Source organism: Vitis vinifera, chromosome 3 (genome assembly GCF_030704535.1).
Source record: "Vitis vinifera cultivar Pinot Noir 40024 chromosome 3, ASM3070453v1".
Classification (NCBI taxonomy): Eukaryota; Viridiplantae; Streptophyta; class Magnoliopsida; order Vitales; family Vitaceae; genus Vitis; species Vitis vinifera.
This window is the reverse complement of record NC_081807.1, coordinates 17,963,173-17,983,813: the sequence shown is the minus strand read 5'-3', so window position 1 is coordinate 17,983,813 and position 20,641 is coordinate 17,963,173. Positions and strand designations below refer to the sequence as shown.

The window sequence follows — 20,641 nt, the reverse complement described above, 5'->3', positions numbered from 1 at the left end:
ATGGATAGAAATCCAAAAGCTTATCAAGTATTGGCCATTGGAAGTTTTCCAAAGGAAATAAAAACCAAACTTTGCATTAATGAACCTTTAATGAAAAACGACTACCTTACCTTCCAGGTGCGAGAAATTTCCATGGGATTGCATCCAAGTCATCACATAACATCCATACTTTGAGAAACTAAAAGTTTTAGCCAATCATCCTCTGAGGAAAAGCCCTCAGAGGCTGTTTGGCTACTAAGAAAATAGAAATGGGGAAGAACAGGAGAAGAGAGAAAAACAGAGCAAGGCTCTGTATAGTCTATATATTTAAATATCTATATATTGATCGATGATTTTCCATACTTCTATCTATTGATCGATATCTATTACAATGGATGCAAGAGAATATATATAGAGAAGTTTTTCCAACCTTCCTAGCTAAGAAATCTTATGGTTGGTGGATTACAAGGAGAAGAATGGAAATTTATACAAAAATATCTGAAGAAAAGATCTAAAAGAGTCGGTGCACAAATATCCCAGTTCGCATGTAGATTTCGCACGTTGCATGGTGACTTGCTAAAATCTCGCAAGTTCATTTCGCAACTTGGAATCCATTTTTGCACGTTGAGCTCCAAGTTCGCAAGTTGCAAAATCACTTTCGCACGTTGGAGTTCCAAATTCGCAATATGCGAATTTGTCCTTCAGCTGGATGCAGTTGTCTTGAGAAGGCCATATCTTCCTTATTTCAGCTCCAAATCGTACACGGTTTGAAGCGTTGGATTTTTGACTTCCTGAGCTTTGAAATGGTATATAGCATGTAGAAAATGGACTTCGGAAAGTGCTCCAAAAGTGCGAAAGAAGACTGCAGCTGCTGTCATCTGTTTTCTTCACTCTGTTTTCCTCTTCTCCATTGTTCTTTCCTTGCATACTTTGAACGACTTTGGCAAAGGCTATGGAGCTCCAAAGCTTGGTTCTTCATGAATTTGAGCTTCCAAAAGCTTTGCCATGAACTATATACAGCTCTCCCTCATTCTTGGATTGCTTTGGTGTAGCTAAAAGCTATCAAAAACACCAAAACTTAACACAATTTGATTAGAAACGATTGCAAGGGTCCTTAACATGCCACTTGAGTTAAAAGGTAATAATTACTACTCAAGAGAGTTTAAAAGAGTTAATTACAAGCTACAAAATAGCACTTTTTGAGTAGTAATCACTCCCCCCAACCGACATATTGCTAGTCCCTTAGCAATGAAGGAGAGAAAAAAGTAATAAATTTACAAAATCATGTTGATCACTCCAAAAAATGTTTAAGTGGCATGACTGATCAAACTCTCACATGGAACATGAAAGAAATAAAACTCAAACTTCAATAGGAGCTATCAAATAATTTGCCTAGTCACAATTCATAAAGAGTAGGCATTATGCAAATTTAAGCTTCAAAATAATTTCCACTCCCAAAGGTCCAATCCTTACTCTTCCACAAAAATCTATGTGTTATTTATTAGTTTCCGGATATAGTATGTCAAACTAATCTCTCTCCTCAACCTAGTTCTTTTCAAAGCTTAGCAAACTAATCAACCTCCAATAGGCTAAGAACGCACCTCTTTTCTTTCACAAATTTTTCTTGTAGGAGTGCAAAGCTTAAAGGCATTCTTTTCTAAATTGTCCATGTAACGGGGGTCCATCGATGACTCCCAACCAATCAAGGTTTAGGGCATCAAGCTTTAAGGATTTTTCAACCACTAACTCCTCGGATTTCACCCTGGACTTTTGAGAATGAATTTTTAATACCCAAGCACATACAATATGTTAAACTCCACCTATTCACCCATGTAACGAGCATTGAGGTCGGTGACTCCCAACCATTGAAGGCTTAGGGCACCAGGTTTTAAAGATTTTCACCATATACCCCTTAGACCTTGCTCGGGTTTCAAGGCAAGTAAAACATTTTTTTTTTCCAAAGGCTCATTGGCCTTTTATAAGGTGTCTCAACACTATTAAAATGAGGTCAAAGGTACCAAGTCTAAATTTTCCTAAGTCAAGGGGGAAAATAGTTTTTCATCTTAAAGTGTGCACGGTGTGTGATAAGCTTAAAGTGGAAGAAATAAGGTTGAAATCAATAGGAGTTCAATAATTCATCAACTTTAATAAACATAATACAAACTCTAAGTTTCAAGTAAAAAGACAAAAATTTAATTTCTCCCATTTCATTTTGAAATTTTTTCCTTAATAACCATGGAGAGTAGATTAAAAATTTTAAAAAATTTTAAAAATTAAGCATAAAGCAACTAAATTACCAAAATAACTTAGCATTAATAACAAAACTTCCTTCCTCAACTCTCCCCCCAACCAAGCTGAACATTGTCCTCAATGTTTCAAGAGCGATTGAAAAAAATAAAGGGAGGAAGTGGTACCTCCTGAGTGGCATGGAGTCTGAGTTGTATAGGAGAAACCACATGTTTCAAAAAAACAAAAACAAAAGATTCAGTGAGTAGAGGAAATAGAAAAATGTCAAGTTTAAACAAAAATGATGTCTATATATTAATCTGAGAAAATAGAATATAATATATGATCATGCAATACATCCAATCCCAGAATATAAAACATCAAAACATGGAATTATCTATACTAATATAATAAGTAAATACAAAAATTAAAGAGATGATCAAGTAGTGGTAGGGTCCTGTGGAGATATGGTGGTCTTCTGAATGGGTTGGGTCAGGACATTGACCTCTGCTCTGGTAGTCTCCATAGGTGGCATAGTCTCCTCTGCTGGAGCTCTCAGTTGGAGCTATGAGCTTTGATGGTTTTAGGAGGTAAGAAATGGAATGAGAGGCTTCATGTGTGATCTCAGGGTGCATGGGGGTATTCTCTCCTCTAATGCATGTTCCGGAGGCTTCAAATAGAGAGGGAGGGGCGGAATTTGGATGGTCACACGTTTAAAAACTCTTTTTGGAAGTCAAAATGGCTTTTAGGAATGAAAAACAGAGTCTTGGGTGTTTAAAAATGGGTTTAAAAGATAGTTGGTCATTTTCGCACTTTAAAAAAATTTTCGCACCTTGGAAAGGATTTTTCGCACTTTGGATTTCAAGGTGCGAAATTTTCGCACAGCTTTGCGTAGTCTGTCTTCTAATGGCCATAACTTATTCGTTTCAAATCCAAATCATGTACCGTTTGAAGCATTGGATTCCTGACTTCCCAAGATTTAAAATGATATATGGCATGCATAATTTTAGCTCCAGGAAGTGCTTCAAAAACGTGTCTAACAGTAGCGAAATTTGGTGCGGCTACAACATTTCCATTCAACTTTGCATAGTCGTCTTCAAACGACCATAACTTCTTCATTTCAAATCCAAATAATTTACCGTTTGAAGCACTGGATTCCTTACTTCCCAAGCTTCAAAATGACATATCATATGTATAATTTGAGCTCCAGGAAGTGCTTCAAAAATGCGTCCAACAGTAGTGAAATTTTCGCACTCGAATTCGCACGTTGGACTGAATTTCGCACCTTGAATTGTGGTGTGCGAAATTTTCGCACCTTGTTTCGCACGGTGCGAAAATTGGCTTGGGGTGTGCGAAATGGCACTCGTGTTCCAGAAGAGTGTTTCGCACGGTACGAAAATTTTCGCACCTTGGATTGTGGTGTGCAAAATTGATGTTTAGAGAATTCGCACCTTGGATTGAGAATTTCGCACCTTAGAATGAATTTCGCACCTTGAATAGTGGTGTGTGAAATTTTCGCACCTTGATTCGCACCGTGCGAAAATTGCCTTGAGGTGTGCGAAATGGCACTCGTGTGCCAGGAGGTGGTTTCGCACGGTGCGAAAATTTTCACACCTTGGATTGAGGTGTGCGAAATTCCCGCTCAGCTCGGTCCAGTTTTCTTGCAATGACCATAACTTTTTCGTTTCAACTCCAATTTGGACACCGTTTGAAGCGTTGGACTCCTGACTTCCTAATCTTTGAAACAAGATATAGTATGCATTGATTACTACTCAAAACATGCTATTTTGTAGCTTGTTATTAGCTCTTTTAAGCACCCTTGAGTAGTAATTATTACCTTTTAACTCAATTAGCATGTTAGGGACCCTTGCAAGCGTTTCTAATCAAATTGTGTTAAGTTTTGGTGCTTTTTGATAGCTTTATGCTCACCAAAGCAATTTAAGAATGAGGGAGAGCTATATATAATTCATGGCAAAGCTTTTGGAAGCTCAAATTTATGAAGAAACCAAGCTTTGGAGCCTCATAATCCTTTGCCTTAGTCGTTCAAAGTATGCAAGGAAAGAACAATGGAGAGAGGAAAACAGGGTGATGAAAATAGGGGACACAGCTGCAGTCTTTCATCGCACTTTTCGAGCACTTCCCGAAGTCCATTTTCTACATTCTATATACCATTTCAAAGCTCAGAAAGTCAAGAATCCAACGATTCAAACCATGTATGATTTGGAGCTGAAATGAAGAAGATATGGCCTTCGGAAGACAACTACATCAAGCTGAGGGACAATTTCGCACTGTGCGAAATTGGAACTCCAACGTGCGAAATGTAAAAATGGATAGCAGCTGTGTAGTCATGGTGAAGCCAGCATGTGAAGTTGATTTTGCAACTTGTGAACTTAAATCTCAACGTGCAAAAGTGAATTCTAAGTTGCAAAATCAACTTGCGAAATTTTCGCATGTCACAATGCAACGTGCGAAAATTGGATATTTTTGCCGACTCTTTTTCTTCTGATATTTTTGTGTCTAAATTTCCATTTTCTCCTTGTATTCAGCCACTCATGTAATTCCTTAGCTAGGAAGTATCCATGGAAGGGTAAAATTACCTTCCTATATAAATTCTCTTGTAAACACTGAAAAAACACTCTCGGGGAACTTTCTCCAGGAGACCAACTGATGTAAATTCTACACTTAGTGAAATGCAGAGATCTCTTTTGCTTTCTTTTTCTCTCTACTATTTTCTATTTTCTTGGAAGCCAAACAGCCTCTGAGGATGTTTTCCCAGAGGATGAGAGGCTAAACTTATAGTTTCTTGAGTTAAAGGAAGCTAGGTGAAAAGTCCAGATTAAAAGGTGGAACGTTTCCGTGCATTAAATTCAGGTAGTTAGAGTCCATAAATGGTTTCTAAATTCAAAGTTTTGCTTTAAATCCCTTAGAATCGCTTTTATTGGCCAATACATGGTAAGCTTCAAGTCTCTGTGGATGCTTATTGCTAGATCCATATCAGTCTATTAGTTATCATGTACGAGCCAGTGGAAAGTGATTCAAGGTGATAACCCATAGTGTCTTAAGCCATTAATGGACCTTGACTACAATCTCTATAGACTTTTTATGGATTAAATCTTCATTGTCAAACCTATACCGGTTCGGGAAATAACTATAGGTTAAATCCCCAATGCGAGGAGAAAAATCCGGAATTTTCCACTTTGCATCCTGAACTTGAGCCTAGCAACCTTTAGCTCCGGGAGACTTTCTTTCTTCTATTTTTACTTAGTTCTATGTGAGTTTAGTTTCAATCACCACTTTCAAAACAATTTTATTTTCTTTTAAATTTCAAGTTTGTGCTAAAGGAAATCATCAGAATCAATTTCTAATTTAGAGTCTGTCACTGATAGAGTGAAAACCCATCCCTGAGTTCGACCCTAGAACTGCTATACTATAGTAGCTTTGCTACGCCAGTATAAGGTCATAGGATTTATAAATATTTTTGATTAAAAGACCCGACTGGGTACGAATCAAATGGCGCCGTTGCCGGGGATGGTGCCACAATACAGTAATGCAACCTTTTAGAGGCTACTTGTGATTTCCATCACAAGTTTGGTGAATTCCTTTTTCACTAACTTCATTTCCTTTCATTTTTCCTTTTGTTAAGTTTATTTTCGTTTTCTTCCTAACTTTAACCTTTTTTTTTAGTTTTCTTTTGTTTTTGTTTTTGTTGTTTTTATTATTATTACAGGTATTGTAACTTGTGCATGCCCTATTGGATTAGGGACCAAGAGGGAAGATTAGTAAGGATTGAGAATCCTCAAGACACAGAGTTGGATATCTGTGTAAATATCATGGACCCTCCACCAGAGGATCAGAATTCTCAACAAGGTCAAGGGGGTAATCCCAATGCATATCTATCCATGAGGGATAGAATGCATCCGCCAAGGATGAGTGCACCCTCATGCATCCTACCCCCTCTTGAGCAGTTGGTTATAAGGCCCCATATTGTGCCCCTCCTACCAAACTTCCATGGAATGGAGAGTGAGAATCCATATGCTCACATCAAGGAGTTTGAGGAGGTGTGTAATACCTTTAGAGAGGGAGGAGCTTCAATAGACTTGATGAGACTCAAGCTATTCCCTTTCACTTTGAAGGACAAGGCAAAAATATGGCTTAATTCTTTAAGGCCAAGGAGCATAAGGAATTGGGTTGATCTTCAGGCCGAGTTTTTGAAAAAAAATTTCCCCACCCATAGGACCAATGGGTTGAAGAGACAAATCTCAAACTTTTCTGCAAAAGAAAATGAGAAGTTCCATGAGTGTTGGGAAAGGTATATGAAGGCCATCAATGCTTGTCCTCATCATGGTTTTGATACATGGCTCTTAGTGAGCTATTTTTATGATGGAATGTCTTCTTCCATGAAGCAAATTCTTGAAACCATGTGTGGGGGAGATTTTATGAGTAAGAATCCTGAAGAAGCCATGGACTTTTTAAGTTATGTGGCTGAGGTGTCAAGAGGCTGGGATGAGCCCAACTCAAGAGAGAAAGGAAAGTTTCCCTCTCAACAAACCCAAAATCCAAAAGCTGGAATGTACATGTTGAGTGAAGATGTGGACATGAAAGCTAAAGTGGCAACATTAGCTAGGAGGTTAGAAGAACTTGAGTTGAAAAAGATGCATGAAGTCCAAGCCATTTCTGATACCCAAGTCCATGTCATGCCATGCACCATTTGCCAATCATGTGATCATGTGGTAGATGAGTGCCCAACCATGCCAGCAGTGAGAGAAATGTTAGGTGATCAAGTAAATGTTGTGGGGCAATTTAGGCCCAACAACAGTGCATCCTATGGTAACACCTATAATTCAAGCTGGAGAAACCACCCAAATTTTTCTTGGAAACCAAGGCCACCTCCATACCAACCACAAGGCCAAACCCAAGCACCTCAACAAACTTCTACAGTGGAGCAAGCCATTGTGAACCTGAGTAAAGTCATAGGTGACTTTGTGGGTGAACAAAAGGCAATTAACTCCCAATTGCATCAAAAGATTGAAAACGTTGAGAGTTCTCAAATTAAGAGAATGGAGGGGATGCAAAATGATCTATCTCAGAAGATAGTTAATATTCAGTACTCCATCTCTAGACTTACCAACCTCAACACAGTGAATGAGAAGGGAAAGTTTCCCTCTCAACCAAGCCAAAATCCCAAGGGTGTTCATGAAGTTGAAACCCAAGATGGTGAGTCTTCAAATTTGAGAGAGGTCAAAGCTGTAATCACTTTGAGGAGTGGGAAGGAGGTTGATCAACCCTTGCCTAACGTGGGGCATGATGAAGAACTCATGTCAAAGAGACCCTTGATTAAAGAGAGCAATAGCCAAGAGGAGAAGAGTGGGAAGAAAAGTGCATCCAAATCAAGCATTGAAGAAGAACCAGGGATAGTGATTAAGGAGGATATGATGAAGAAACATATGCCTCCCCCTTTTCCTCAAGCTTTACATGGAAAGAAAGAAATCAAGAATCCATCAGAAATTCTTGAGGTTTTGAGACAAGTGAAGGTGAATATACCCTTACTTGATATGATCAAGCAAGTCCCCACATATGCAAAGTTTCTAAAGGACTTGTGCACAGTCAAGAGAGGGTTACAAGTGACAAAGAATGCATTCCTCACTGAGCAAGTGAGTGCTATCATTCAGAGTAAGTCCCCAGTTAAGTATAAAGATCCGGGATGTCCCACCATATCAGTTAACATTGGAGGGACACATGTGGAGAAAGCTTTACTAGACTTGGGGGCAAGTGTGAATTTGCTCCCATACTCTGTGTATAAGCAACTGGGACTTGGAGGATTGAAGCCCACAACCATGACCCTCTCCTTAGCTGATAGGTCGGTCAAAATCCTAAGAGGGGTGATAGAGGATGTTCTAGTTCAAGTGGACAAATTCTACTATCCTGTGGATTTTGTGGTACTTGATACTGATTCCACTATCAAGGAAGAAAATTATGTACCAATCATCCTAGGGAGGCCTTTCCTAGCTACCTCCAATGCTATCATTAAGTGTAGGAATGGGGTGATGCAGCTCACATTTGGAAACATGACATTGGAATTAAACATATTCCACCTTTATAAGAGGCATCTTCACCCTGAAGAGGAGGAAGAATTTGAGGAGGTGTGCTTGATCAACACTTTGGTTGAAGAGCACTGTGACAAGAATTTAGAGGAGAGCTTGAATGAAAGCCTGGAAGTGCTTGAAGATGGGTTCCCTGAACCCTCTGATGTGCTAGCCATTATGTCTCCTTGGAGGAGACGGGAAGAGATCTTACCACTGTTCAACCAGGAAGACTCACAAGGAGTTGCTGTGGATGACCCTCCAAAGCTTATTTTAAAGCCACTTCCTGTGGATTTGAAGTATGCATACTTGGAGGATGATGAGAAATGTCCAGTGGTGGTTTCCTCAACTCTCACTAGTGATCAAGAGGATAGTCTTTTAGGAGTCCTCAGAAAATGCAAGAAAGCCATTGGATGGCAAATTTCTGATCTGAAAGGGATTAGCCCTTTGGTCTGCACCCACCATATCTATATGGAAGAGGATGCAAAACCAGTGAGGCAACCCCAGAGGAGACTGAATCCTCACATGCAAGAGGTGGTGAGGGGTGAAGTTCTTAAGCTACTTCAAGCTGGGATCATATATCCCATTTCAGACAGCTTGTGGGTGAGTCCCACCCAAGTAGTCCCAAAGAAATCTGGAATTACTGTAATCCAGAATGAGAAAGGGGAGGAAGTCTCTACACGTCCTACCTCAGGATGGAGGGTGTGTATAGACTATAGGAGGTTGAATTCGGTGACTAGGAAGGACCATTTTCCATTGCCTTTCATGGACCAAGTCCTTGAGAGAGTCTCAGGACATCCTTTCTACTGTTTTCTAGATGGTTATTCAGGGTACTTCCAAATAGAAATTGATTTGGAAGATCAAGAAAAGACAACCTTCACTTGTCCTTTTGGTACTTTTGCATATAGGAGAATGCCCTTTGGTCTATGTAATGCTCCTGCAACTTTCCAAAGATGTATGCTAAGCATCTTCAGTGATATGGTGGAACGCATCATGGAAGTTTTCATGGATGACATCACTGTATATGGAAGTTCTTATGAGGAGTGTTTGTTGCATTTAGAGGCTGTTCTCCACAGATGTATTGAGAAAGACCTAGTGCTAAATTGGGAGAAGTGCCATTTTATGGTACAACAAGGAATTGTCTTAGGACATATCATCTCCAAGAATGGCATTGAGGTAGATAAGGCAAAGGTGGAGCTAATTGTTAAGTTGCCACCTCCCACAAATGTTAAAGGAATTAGGCAATTCCTAGGACATGCCGGGTTCTATAGGAGGTTCATTAAGGATTTCTCAAAAATCTCAAAACCTCTTTGTGAACTCTTGGTAAAGGATGCCAAGTTTGTGTGGGATGAGAAGTGTCAGAGGAGTTTTGAGGAATTGAAACAATTCCTCACAACTGCACCAATAGTCAGAGCCCCAAATTGGAAATTACCTTTTGAGGTAATGTGCGATTCAAGTGATCTTGCTATGGGGGCTGTTTTGGGGCAAAGAGAAGATGGAAAGCCCTATGTGATTTATTATGCAAGCAAAACTTTGAATGAGGCTCAAAGGAACTACACAACCACTGAGAAGGAGTTGTTGGCAGTAGTTTTTGCCTTAGATAAGTTTCGTGCTTATTTGGTAGGGTCCTCTATAGTGGTGTTCACTGACCATTCTGCTTTGAAATACTTGCTAACCAAGCAAGATGCCAAGGCAAGATTGATAAGATGGATTCTTTTGCTCCAAGAATTCAATCTCCAAATCCGGGATAAAAAGGGGGTAGAAAATGTGGTAGCTGACCACTTGTCCAGACTTGTGATAGCACATGACTCACATGGTCTGCCTATCAATGATGACTTCCCTGAGGAGTCTCTCATGTCAGTAGATGTAACTCCATGGTATTCTCACATTGCAAACTTTTTGGTTACTGGAGAAGTACCAAGTGAGTGGAGTGCCCAAGATAAGAGGCATTTCTTTGCCAAGATCCATGCCTATTATTGGGAGGAGCCTTTTCTCTTCAAATATTGTGTGGATCAAATTATAAGGAAATGTGTTCCTGAGCAAGAGCAATCGGGAATTCTTTCCCATTGCCATGATAGTGCATGTGGAGGTCATTTTGCCTCCTAGAAAACAGCTATGAAAGTGATCCAATCAGGCTTCTGGTGGCCCTCTCTTTTCAAGGATGCCCACTCTATGTGCAAGGGATGTGATCGGTGTCAAAGGCTTGGTAAGCTAACACGCCGAAATATGATGCCCTTGAACCCCATCCTAATAGTGGATATCTTTGATGTTTGGGGGATAAACTTCATGAGACTATTTCCAATGTCGTTTGGACATTCCTACATTTTGGTGGGAGTGGATTATGTCTCTAAGTGGGTAGAAGCAATCCCATGTAGGAGCAATGATCATAAAGTGGTTCTTAAATTCCTCAAGGACAACATCTTTGCAAGATTTGGAGTGCCAAAGGCCATTATAAGTGATGGGGGAACCCACTTTTGCAATAAACCTTTTGAGACTCTTCTAGCCAAGTATGGGGTTAAGCACAAGGTAGCTACACCTTATCACCCTCAAACAAGTGGCCAAGTTGAGTTAGCCAACCGTGAGATCAAGAATATATTGATGAAGGTGGTGAATGTGAATAGAAAGGATTGGTCTATTAAGCTCCTGGATTCCTTATGGGCTTATAGGACCGCTTACAAGACCATTCTTGGAATGTCTCCCTATCGCCTTGTTTATGGCAAAGCGTGTCATCTTCCAGTAGAGATTGAATATAAAGCATGGTGGGCAATCAAAAAGCTCAACATGGATTTGATAAGAGCCGGGTTAAAGAGATGTTTGGATTTGAATGAATTGGAGGAAATGAGGAATGATGCATACCTCAATTCAAAAATTGCCAAAGCAAGATTGAAAAAATGGCATGATCAATTGGTAAATCAGAAGAATTTGACCAAGGGACAAAGAGTTTTGCTTTATGATTCTAAACTTCATCTTTTTCCAGGAAAATTGAAATCCAGGTGGACGGGTCCTTTCATAATTCATAAAGTGCACCCCAACGGAGTGGTGGAAGTATTCAATCCCACAGGCAATCAAACCTTCAAAGTCAATGGCCATCGTCTCAAGCCATTCATAGAGCCTTACAGTACAGACAAGGAGGAGATCAACCTCCTTGAACCACAGCAACTCTGAGGGAAAGCAGGGTCTCATGGACTATATAAGTCCATGAATTTTTTGTTTTAGTTTTATAGTTATATCATTATTTTTATTTCTTTTGATTATAATTCTTGCTCAAACTTAGTTTATTTTGTCTTAATTCAAGTCAATTTTGATGATAAATTTCAGAAAAAAATCAAGAAAAATATGGAGAACTCTTCAAAAGCAAAACAGGGGAGCAAAACAAAGGGAATTTCGCACACCTCAACTCAAGGTGCGAAATTTTCGCACGATGGAAATCAAGGTGCGAATTCCTCAGTCCAAAGGGTGGGAATTTCGCACACCTCAATCCAAGGTGCGAAAACAGTATTCAAAGTGCGAATTCCCTAAATGTAATTTTCGCACACCACTGTTCAAGGTGCGAAAATTTTTGCACCATGCGAAATCCCCTCCTGGCACACGAGTGCCATTTTCGCACACCTCAAGCCAAATTTCGCACCGTGCGAAACAAGGTGCGAAATTTTCGCACGGTGCGAAATTGAGTGCGAAATGCTATCCAAGGTGCGAATTCCTCAGTCCAAAGGGTGGCAATTTCGCACACCTCAATCCAAGGTGCGAAATTTCTAATCCAAGGTGCGAAAATTTCGCACAGTAAAATTTTAAGTCTCAAAAATTTCAAACTGACTTTTAAACTAAAATTTTACCCCCGAAATTGTGCCTAACGTCCAAAAACGACTTTTCGGTTGCCTTGGAAATTTTTAAACATCAAAACCCCCCCAAACCCCATCCCTATATAAACCCTTGAAGCCCAGGGACTGAAAAGACTACCCGCGCACTAGCTGAGAGCTTCTGGAAATTCCCGAACAGCCATCTCACTCCATTTCGGCCATGCCAAAGACTAGAGGAGGCCTTTCCGCCTCCCCATCATCACCGACGCCTCGACCACATCAATCCAACATGGGAGGCGCCGCTTCGCCACCTGTTCAGGACCTGGCCATTCCCCCATCTGAGGGGGGAACCCCTTCTCAGCGCCGATACCCCACTAGGAGGCCTGCTTCTCGGCCCCCTGCAAAGAGAACCAAAGTCTCAGCACCTGGAGAGCCATCCCATGCGCCTCAGGCAGAGCCTCCTACAGAGGAATCTCAGATTCCTGTGGCGATTCCTCTCGAGACCGTTATCAGGCGTCCCATGATCGCCGGACCGCCTATAGAGGGCAATCTGGATTGCAGAGCTCGATCCTTTCACTCCGAGATCTACTTTGATATCGAGGCCCTCAGACAGCAGCCAGAGCTCAGAGACTCATTCTGATTGCCGCAGAGGTATCACATGGAGCATCTTCTCACTCCTAGGCAATTCTATTATCCCAGAGTAGTTCTAGATTTTTATCAATCTATGACTACTCGCGGCCTCCGCAATCCTACTCTCATCCAATTCACCATAGATGGACGCCAGGGTGCCATTGGAGCTCGCCACATTGCTGAGGCCCTCCGTATACCTTATGAGCCTGTGATTCAGGCAGACTTCAGGGAGTGGTCCTCATTCTCTCAGAGCAACATGGTCCGTATCTTGTCCAGGGGGACTTCTACAGCCTCAGTGTTGACTAGGAGAGAGCTTCCATCTGGGATGCTCCTCATTGATGTGCTCCTGCGTGCCAACATCTTCCCACTTCAGCATAAAGTTCAGAGGAGAGGAACTATACTTGAGGCATTATTTAGGATTTCTGAGGGCTATTACTTCGGCCCTCATCATTTGATTATGACTTCTCTTCTTCATTTTGAAGAGAAAGTCCATCAGAAAAAGCTTCAGAGGGCAGATGGCATCCCATTATTATTTCCGAGGCTCCTCTGTCAGATTTTAGAGCACCTGGGCTATCCTGAAGAGCCCCGCCTTGAGAGGCGCCGCCATTGCCGAGAGGACTTCTCTCTTGACAAATGGCATCACTTGGTAGCCTACTTTGCACCTCAGGGAGCTCCAGCTGTGCCTCCACCTCAGGGAGCCCCAGCTAAGCCTCCACCTCATGAACCTCCAGCTGTGCCCCCACCTCCAGAGCTACCCCAAGATGAGCAGCTGACTCAGGCCCAGCAGGATGAGATTCTCACAGACACCACACCTCCTGCCCCTGCAGCACACACCTCAGTGCATATGCCTGAGGCTATACATCCTACTTCTCCTCTCACTCAGGGTGCTCCACCAGTCATGCCAGCTACACCAGCACCTCCTCCTTCATCTGAGCCCACTGTCACCGTTTCTCTTACGGAATTCAGAGGCTTAGTACATTCATTGCAGACACTGAGCACTGCTCAGGATTCTATTATCTACCAGATGGCCACTATTCGTGCACACCAGGATCAGATCATTGCTACTCAGGCCCAACATACCACGATCCTTCATCAGATCCAGCAGCATCTGAGTATCCAGACACCTCTTGGGCATGATAGATCTGCACCATCCGAGCCTCTAGTGCCAGATGAGGAGACCATACCAGCTGAGCAGCCCATATCAGCTGAGGAGATCAGAGCAGAGCCATCACATGATCCCACTACTATCTGGTCTTTTTATATTTTTACTTGCTTTTTATATTAGACTTGTAAATCCCATCTTTTTCATGTTTTATAAATTGGGATTGGATATATTACTTGAACATCATGCATTGTATAATTCTTTTCCAAGTAATATATATATATATATATATATATATATATATCTTTTTTTTATTATATTTCCTTTTCTCATTACTCTTTTGTCTTTGGAACATGTGGTTTAAGGTATTCCATACCTCCTATACACTCAGACTTTGAACCACAGGAGGTACCACTTCCTCCCTTTTCTTTTAAATCACTCTTTAAACATTGAGGACAATGTTTAGCTTGGTTGGGGGGGGGGGGGGGAGTTGAGAAAGGAAGTTTTGTACTAATGCTAAGTTATTTTTGTAATTTAGTTGATTTTTGCTTAATTTTTAAATTTTCTAAAAGTTTTTTTGAATCATTCTCTATGGTTGTTAAAGATAATTTCTCAAAAATAAAATAGGATAAGTCGAGTTTTAACTTAATTAATTAAGTCTTAGAGTTTGTTTTATGCTTTCAAAGTTGATAATCTATTGAAGCCTCTTTGATTTCGAACTTTCTTCTTCCATTTCAAGCTTTACACACACTGTGCACATTAGATCTCGGATATATAATGAAAAACTTTCTCACCTTCTAAGCTTAGGAAAATTTTGACTTGGTTCATTACTTAACCTCTCGTTAATAGTGTTGGGACACCTCATAAAAGCCAATGAGTCTTTGAAAAAAAAAAAAGAGGATAAGCTTCTATTCTTTCCTTGAAACCTAAGCATGATCCGAAGGGGTGGCGAAAGCCTTTAAAACCAGATGCCCTAAACCTTGATTGGTAGGGAGTCATTGATCCTCTGCTTGCTACATAGGTGAATTGGTTAAGTTTAGTGAGTAAAAAGAATTGTGAATAAGAAGGTGCGTTCCTAACCTATTAAGAGTTAGTTAATTTTGCCAATGTTCGAGAAAAGCTTAGGTTGGAGGGAGAGGATAGTTGTACATACTATATCCAGAAGCTAATCTCATTAACACTTAGCTCATTATGGAAGAGTTTGATTTGGAACCTTGAGAGTAGAGATTCTTTTGATACTTAATTGCATAATCTCCACTCTTTGTACTTTTTGTTTAAGTTTTAGTTTTGACATCTCCTATTCTATTTTGAATCTTCATATCTTTAGTTCACCATATGAGATGTGTTTTGATATCAGTCATGCCACTCAATTATTTTTTGGAACGATTTGCATGACCTCTTTTATGTATATTATTATGTTTGCTTAGTTTTTCTCTCCTTCATTGCTAAGGGACTAGCAATATGTCGGTTGGGGGGAGTGATTACTACTCAAAACATGCTATTTTGTAGCTTGTTATTAGCTCTTTTAAGCACCCTTGAGTAGTAATTATTACCTTTTAACTCAATTAGCATGTTAGGGACCCTTGCAATCGTTTCTAATCAAATTGTGTTAAGTTTTGGTGCTTTTTGATAGCTTTATGCTCACCAAAGCAATTTAAGAATGAGGGAGAGCTATATATAATTCATGGCAAAGCTTTTGGAAGCTCAAATTTATGAAGAAACCAAGATTTGGAGCCTCATAATCCTTTGCCTTAGTCGTTCAAAGTATGCAAGGAAAGAACAATGGAGAAGAGGAAAACAGGGTGATGAAAACAGGGGACACAGCTGCAGTCTTTCATCGCACTTTTGGAGCACTTCCCGAAGTCCATTTTCTATATTCTATATACCATTTCAAAGCTCAGAAAGTCAAGAATCCAACTATTCAAACCATGTACGATTTGGAGCTGAAATGAGGAAGAAATGGTCTTCAGAAGACAACTACATCAAGCTGAGGGACAATTTCGCACTGTGCGAAATTGGAACTCCAACGTGCGAAATGTGAAAATGGATAGCAGCTGTGTAGTCATGGTGAAGCCATCATGTGAAGTTGATTTTGCAACTTGTGAACTTAAATCTCAACGTGCAAAAGTGAATTCTAAGTTGCAAAATCAACTTGCGAAATTTTCGCATGTCACAATGCAACGTGCGAAAATTGGATATTTTTGCCGACTCTTTTTCTTCTGATATTTTGTGTCTAAATTTCCATTTTCTCCTTGTATTCAGCCACTCATGTAATTCCTTAGCTAGGAAGTATCCAAGGAAGGGTAAAATTACCTTCCTATATAAATTCTCTTGTAAACACTGAAAAAACACTCTCGGGGAACTTTCTCCAGGAGACCAACTGATGTAAATTCTACACTTAGTGAAATACAGAGATCTCTTTTGCTTTCTTTTTCTCTCTACTATTTTCTATTTTCTTGGAATCCAAATAGCCTCTGAGGATGTTTTCCCAGAGGATGAGAGGCTAAACTTATAGTTTCTTGAGTTAAAGGAAGCTAGGTGAAAAGTCCAGATTAAAAGGTGGAACGTTTCCGTGCATTAAATTCAGGTAGTTGGAGTCCATAAATGGTTTCTAAATTCAAAGTTTTGCTTTAAATCCCTTAGAATCGCTTTTATTGGCCAATACATGGTAAGCTTCAAGTCTCTGTGGATGCTTATTGCTAGATCCATATTAGTCTATTAGTTATCATGTACGAGCCAGTGGAAAGTGATTCAAGGTGATAACCCATAGTGTCTTAAGCCATTAATGGACCTTGACTACCCTCTCTATAGACTTTTTATGGATTAAATCTTCATTTTCAAACCTATACCGGTTCGGGAAATAACTATAGGTTAAATCCCCAATGCGAGGAGAAAAATCCGGAATTTTCCACTTTGCATCCTGAACTTGAGCCTAGCAACCTTTAGCTCCGGGAGACTTTCTTTCTTCTATTTTTACTTAGTTCTATGTGAGTTTAGTTTCAATCACCACTTTCAAAACAATTTTATTTTCTTTTAAATTTCAAGTTTGTGCTAAAGGAAATCATCAAAATCAATTTCTAATTTAGAGTCTGTCACTGATAGAGTGAAAACCCATCCCTGAGTTCGACCCTAGAACTGCTATACTATAGTAGCTTTGCTACGCCAGTATAAGGTCATAGGATTTATAAATATTTTTGATTAAAAGACCCGACTGGGTACGAATCATGCATGAAATGAACTTCGAGAAGTGATCGAAATGTTCCCAACAGTTGCCGAAATGGGGTGGTGTGAATTGCTCTGTTTTGGCTTTTCTCCCCTGTTTTCACCATAACTTCGATTTTTGCAAGCATCATACCTACATGAACACTTCAAAACTCATCTTAAAAACATATTAAAACTAAATTAAAGCTAAGAATTCAAACTAAAACATGCATAATTTTAAAGAAAGCATAGAATTTAAATGAAGCTGATAGCATGTACCCCAAAAAGAAGATGAACTATTTAGCTCATCCTCACTCACACACCCACTTCATGCTGAATTCCCCCTAGATCTCAAACAAAATTGGCATCCTTCCCATTTGGTCCAAGGGAATTCGTTTCTCTTCTCTTCCCTGGAGAAGTGGATGCTTTAAAGGGTTCAGGTAACCCTTTATCATCTTGAACCTTATGATTTTCAATGGAAGGTTGGTCCATAGAGTTGTCATAGCAATCCCCCACCAAAGTGTCGATCTTCAACACTTTCCTTGATCTTTTTGCATTGGTTCCTTGAAGGTTATGGTGGGGTTGAGGAGGAAGCTTCCTTTTCCCCCTTGCTATGTCGAGATTGGTGAGCTTCTCAATGGAGTCTTGAACTTTTTCTATCCTTAGTGATAGATCATTATAAACCCCCTCCATTCTTACATTTATTGAACTCTCCATATTATCAATCTTTTCATTAAGATGAGAGTTGATCTTTTGTTGCTCACCTACAAAGTCCTCCATGACTTTTCTTATCTTTAAAATGGCTTGCTCCAATGAAGATGTACTCATTGATGGTTGAGGTTGAGGGTGGGTTGTAAGGTTGGGATGGTTATTCCACTTTGAGGTGTAAGAGCTTTGGTAACCGTACATGTCTCTCATAGTTGGAATGGTAGGGCACTCCCCTACCGTATGCTCATATGAATCATCTCCATTCAAAGCATACTTACTACCCCATTGGCTTTGTTGAACTTGCCTTTTCCCTAATTCAATCCGATCCCTCATGGATAAGTATGCAAATTTGTCCTTCTCATGATCATAATGAGAGCTTTGATCTTCATGTGGAATTTCCATTTATAAAAAAAATGATATTCAACTAAGGCTCTTTTCTTCAACTTGTACTAGGGTTCCCTCTTGGTCTCGAATCCAACAAGGAATGCACAAATTGAAATTAAAACAAAAATAAAAGAAAAGAGAATAAAAAAAAAATTTAACTAAATAAAAACTAAACTAAAAAAAATTATAAGAAAACTCACCAAACTTGTGATGAAGATCACAAGTTACCCTTAATGGTTGCTTCACTGTGTTTGTGGCACTTTCCCCGGCAATGGCGCCATTTGATTCGACTCATGGTAGCTTAGCTTTAAAGGCGTATCAACAAAATTTATACCTTAAATACTATTACTAAAGTAGCCAAGCTACTATAGCATAGTGGTTCTAGGATCGTTCACTGGGATGGGTTTTCACTTCACAAATGATATTCAAATTAGGAAAATAGGTGATTTTCTTATGGATGTTAGCTTTAAAAGAAGATGTAAATGTTTTAGAAAGATTTAAACTAATCTAAGCTAACATTAAAGACTAAAATGAAAGGGTGTAAAAACAAGTTTCTCAAAGATAGGATAGCTATGCTCTGGCTCTTATGCAAATTGGAAATCTCAGGATAGGCTCCTCGCGTTGGGGTTGCAACTATGGTGATGCTTGCTTCCCGAATCGGTATGGATTTAGCAAATCAAGTTTTAATCCTTTAAAATGGCAAAACAGATGGTAGTGAATTTCATCAATGGTTATTCACCTTAGACTTCCTTTGAATGGCTCGTAAGAGATAACTAATGGTCTAAAGCCAAAAGCTTACCAAATATTGGCAACTCAAAGTCATTCCAGGTGATAAACTCACCTTTCAATGGCCATTGAAATTGGTTCTAACGGATTAATGCAAAACTTGGAATTGAAAACCTCACCTTCCAATAGCTCGTAGGAGATAACTAATGGATAGAAATCCAAAAGCTTATCAAGTATTGGCCGTTGGAAGTTGTCCAAAGGAAATCAAAACCAAACTTTGCATTAATGAACCTTTAATGAAAAACGACTACCTTACCTTCCAGGTACGAGAAATTTCCATGGGATTGCATCCAAGTCATCATATAACATCCATACATTGAGAAACTAAAAGTTTTACCCAATCATCCTCTGAGGAAAAGCCCTCAGAGGCTGTTTGGCTACTAAGAAAATAGAAATGGGGAAGAACAGGAGAAGAGAGAAAAACGTAGCAAGGCTCTGTATAGTCTATATATTTAAATATCTATATATTGATCGATGATTTTACATACTTCTATCTATTGATCGATATCTATTGCAATGGATGCAAGGGAATATATATAGAGAAGTTTTTCCAACCTTCCTAGCTAAGAAATCTTATGGTTGGTGGATTACAAGGAGAAGAATGGAAATTTATACAAAAATATCTGAAGAAAATATCTAAAAGAGTCGGTGCACAAATATCCCAGTTCGCATGTAGATTTCGCACGTTGCATGGTGACTTGCGAAAATCTTGCAAGTTGATTTCGCAACTTGGAATCCATTTTCGCACGTTGAGCTCCAAGTTCGCAAGTTGCAAAATCACTTTCGCACATTGGAGTTCCAAATTCGCAAGATGCGAATTTGTCCTTCAGCTGGATGCAGTTGTCTTGCGAAGGCCATATCTTCCTCATTTCAGCTCCAAATCGTACACGGTTTGAAGCGTTGGATTCTTGACTTCCTGAGCTTTGAAATGGTATATAGAATGTAGAAAATGGACTTCGGGAAGTGCTCCAAAAGTGCGAAAGAAGACTGCAGCTGCTGTCCTCTGTTTTCTTCACTTTGTTTTCCTCTTCTCCATTGTTCTTTCCTTGCATACTTTGAACGACTTTGGAAAAGGCTATGGAGCTCCAAAGCTTGGTTCTTCATGAATTTGAGCTTCCAAAAGCTTTTCCATGAACTATATACAGCTCTCCCTCATTCTTGGATTGCTTTGGTGTAGCTAAAAGCTATCAAAAACACCAAAACTTAACACAATTTGATTAGAAACGATTGCAAGGGTCCTTAACATGCCACTTGAGTTAAAAGGTAATAATTACTACTCAAGAGTGTTTAAAAGAGTTAATTACAAGCTACAAAATAACACTTTTTGAGTAGTAATCAGGTGTCTTGAGTGCAATGCAAACCATAGTTGTTACTTCAAGAAGATTGGTTCTAACTATTGGGATTGAACCATTAAAAGCAACACATGATGTAACAAAGTTATACTTTAAGTTATCCCTTTTATGCATTGACATTAATTTAAGCATTCAACTCATATCACTTGCATTGTACATGACTTGGGTACATTAGGAGTTGGACAAAGGATATAAATCATGGGCTCCCTACAAAATGATAAGTTGGTCACAGTTGGTTCATGAATCTAGGCAAACCAATAAAGACTATAATGCACTACCTCCTAATTGGATGGATGACTTATCTTAGCCATGGTGAGTGCACTAGTGTGTATGGTTACACATTAAACAAGACCCATAATGAATCATAAAGTAAGGTTATCAGATTGTCATAATTCA

General features: G+C 39.6%; 1 protein-coding gene across 3 annotated transcripts in view; it reads right to left on the bottom strand.

Annotated features, from left to right (window-relative positions):
- Window positions 1-269: 269 nt before the first annotated feature.
- Window positions 270-20,641, bottom strand: part of LOC100246869 (2-oxoglutarate-dependent dioxygenase 19) — a 41,079-nt gene continuing 20,707 nt past the window's right edge. The window contains exons 4-5 of one of the 3 annotated variants that reach the window (XM_059736045.1): window positions 2,394-2,412; window positions 270-1,038 (exon numbers count right to left, since the gene is read on the bottom strand). In XM_059736045.1, coding sequence (XP_059592028.1) covers window positions 1,007-1,038; window positions 2,394-2,412 — 51 coding nt within the window. In that variant the 3' untranslated portion in view covers window positions 270-1,006. Of the gene's footprint in view, window positions 2,413-19,336; window positions 20,078-20,641 lie in introns of those variants that run through there. The other 2 variants (XM_059736044.1, XM_059736043.1) reach the window with 2 other exon arrangements.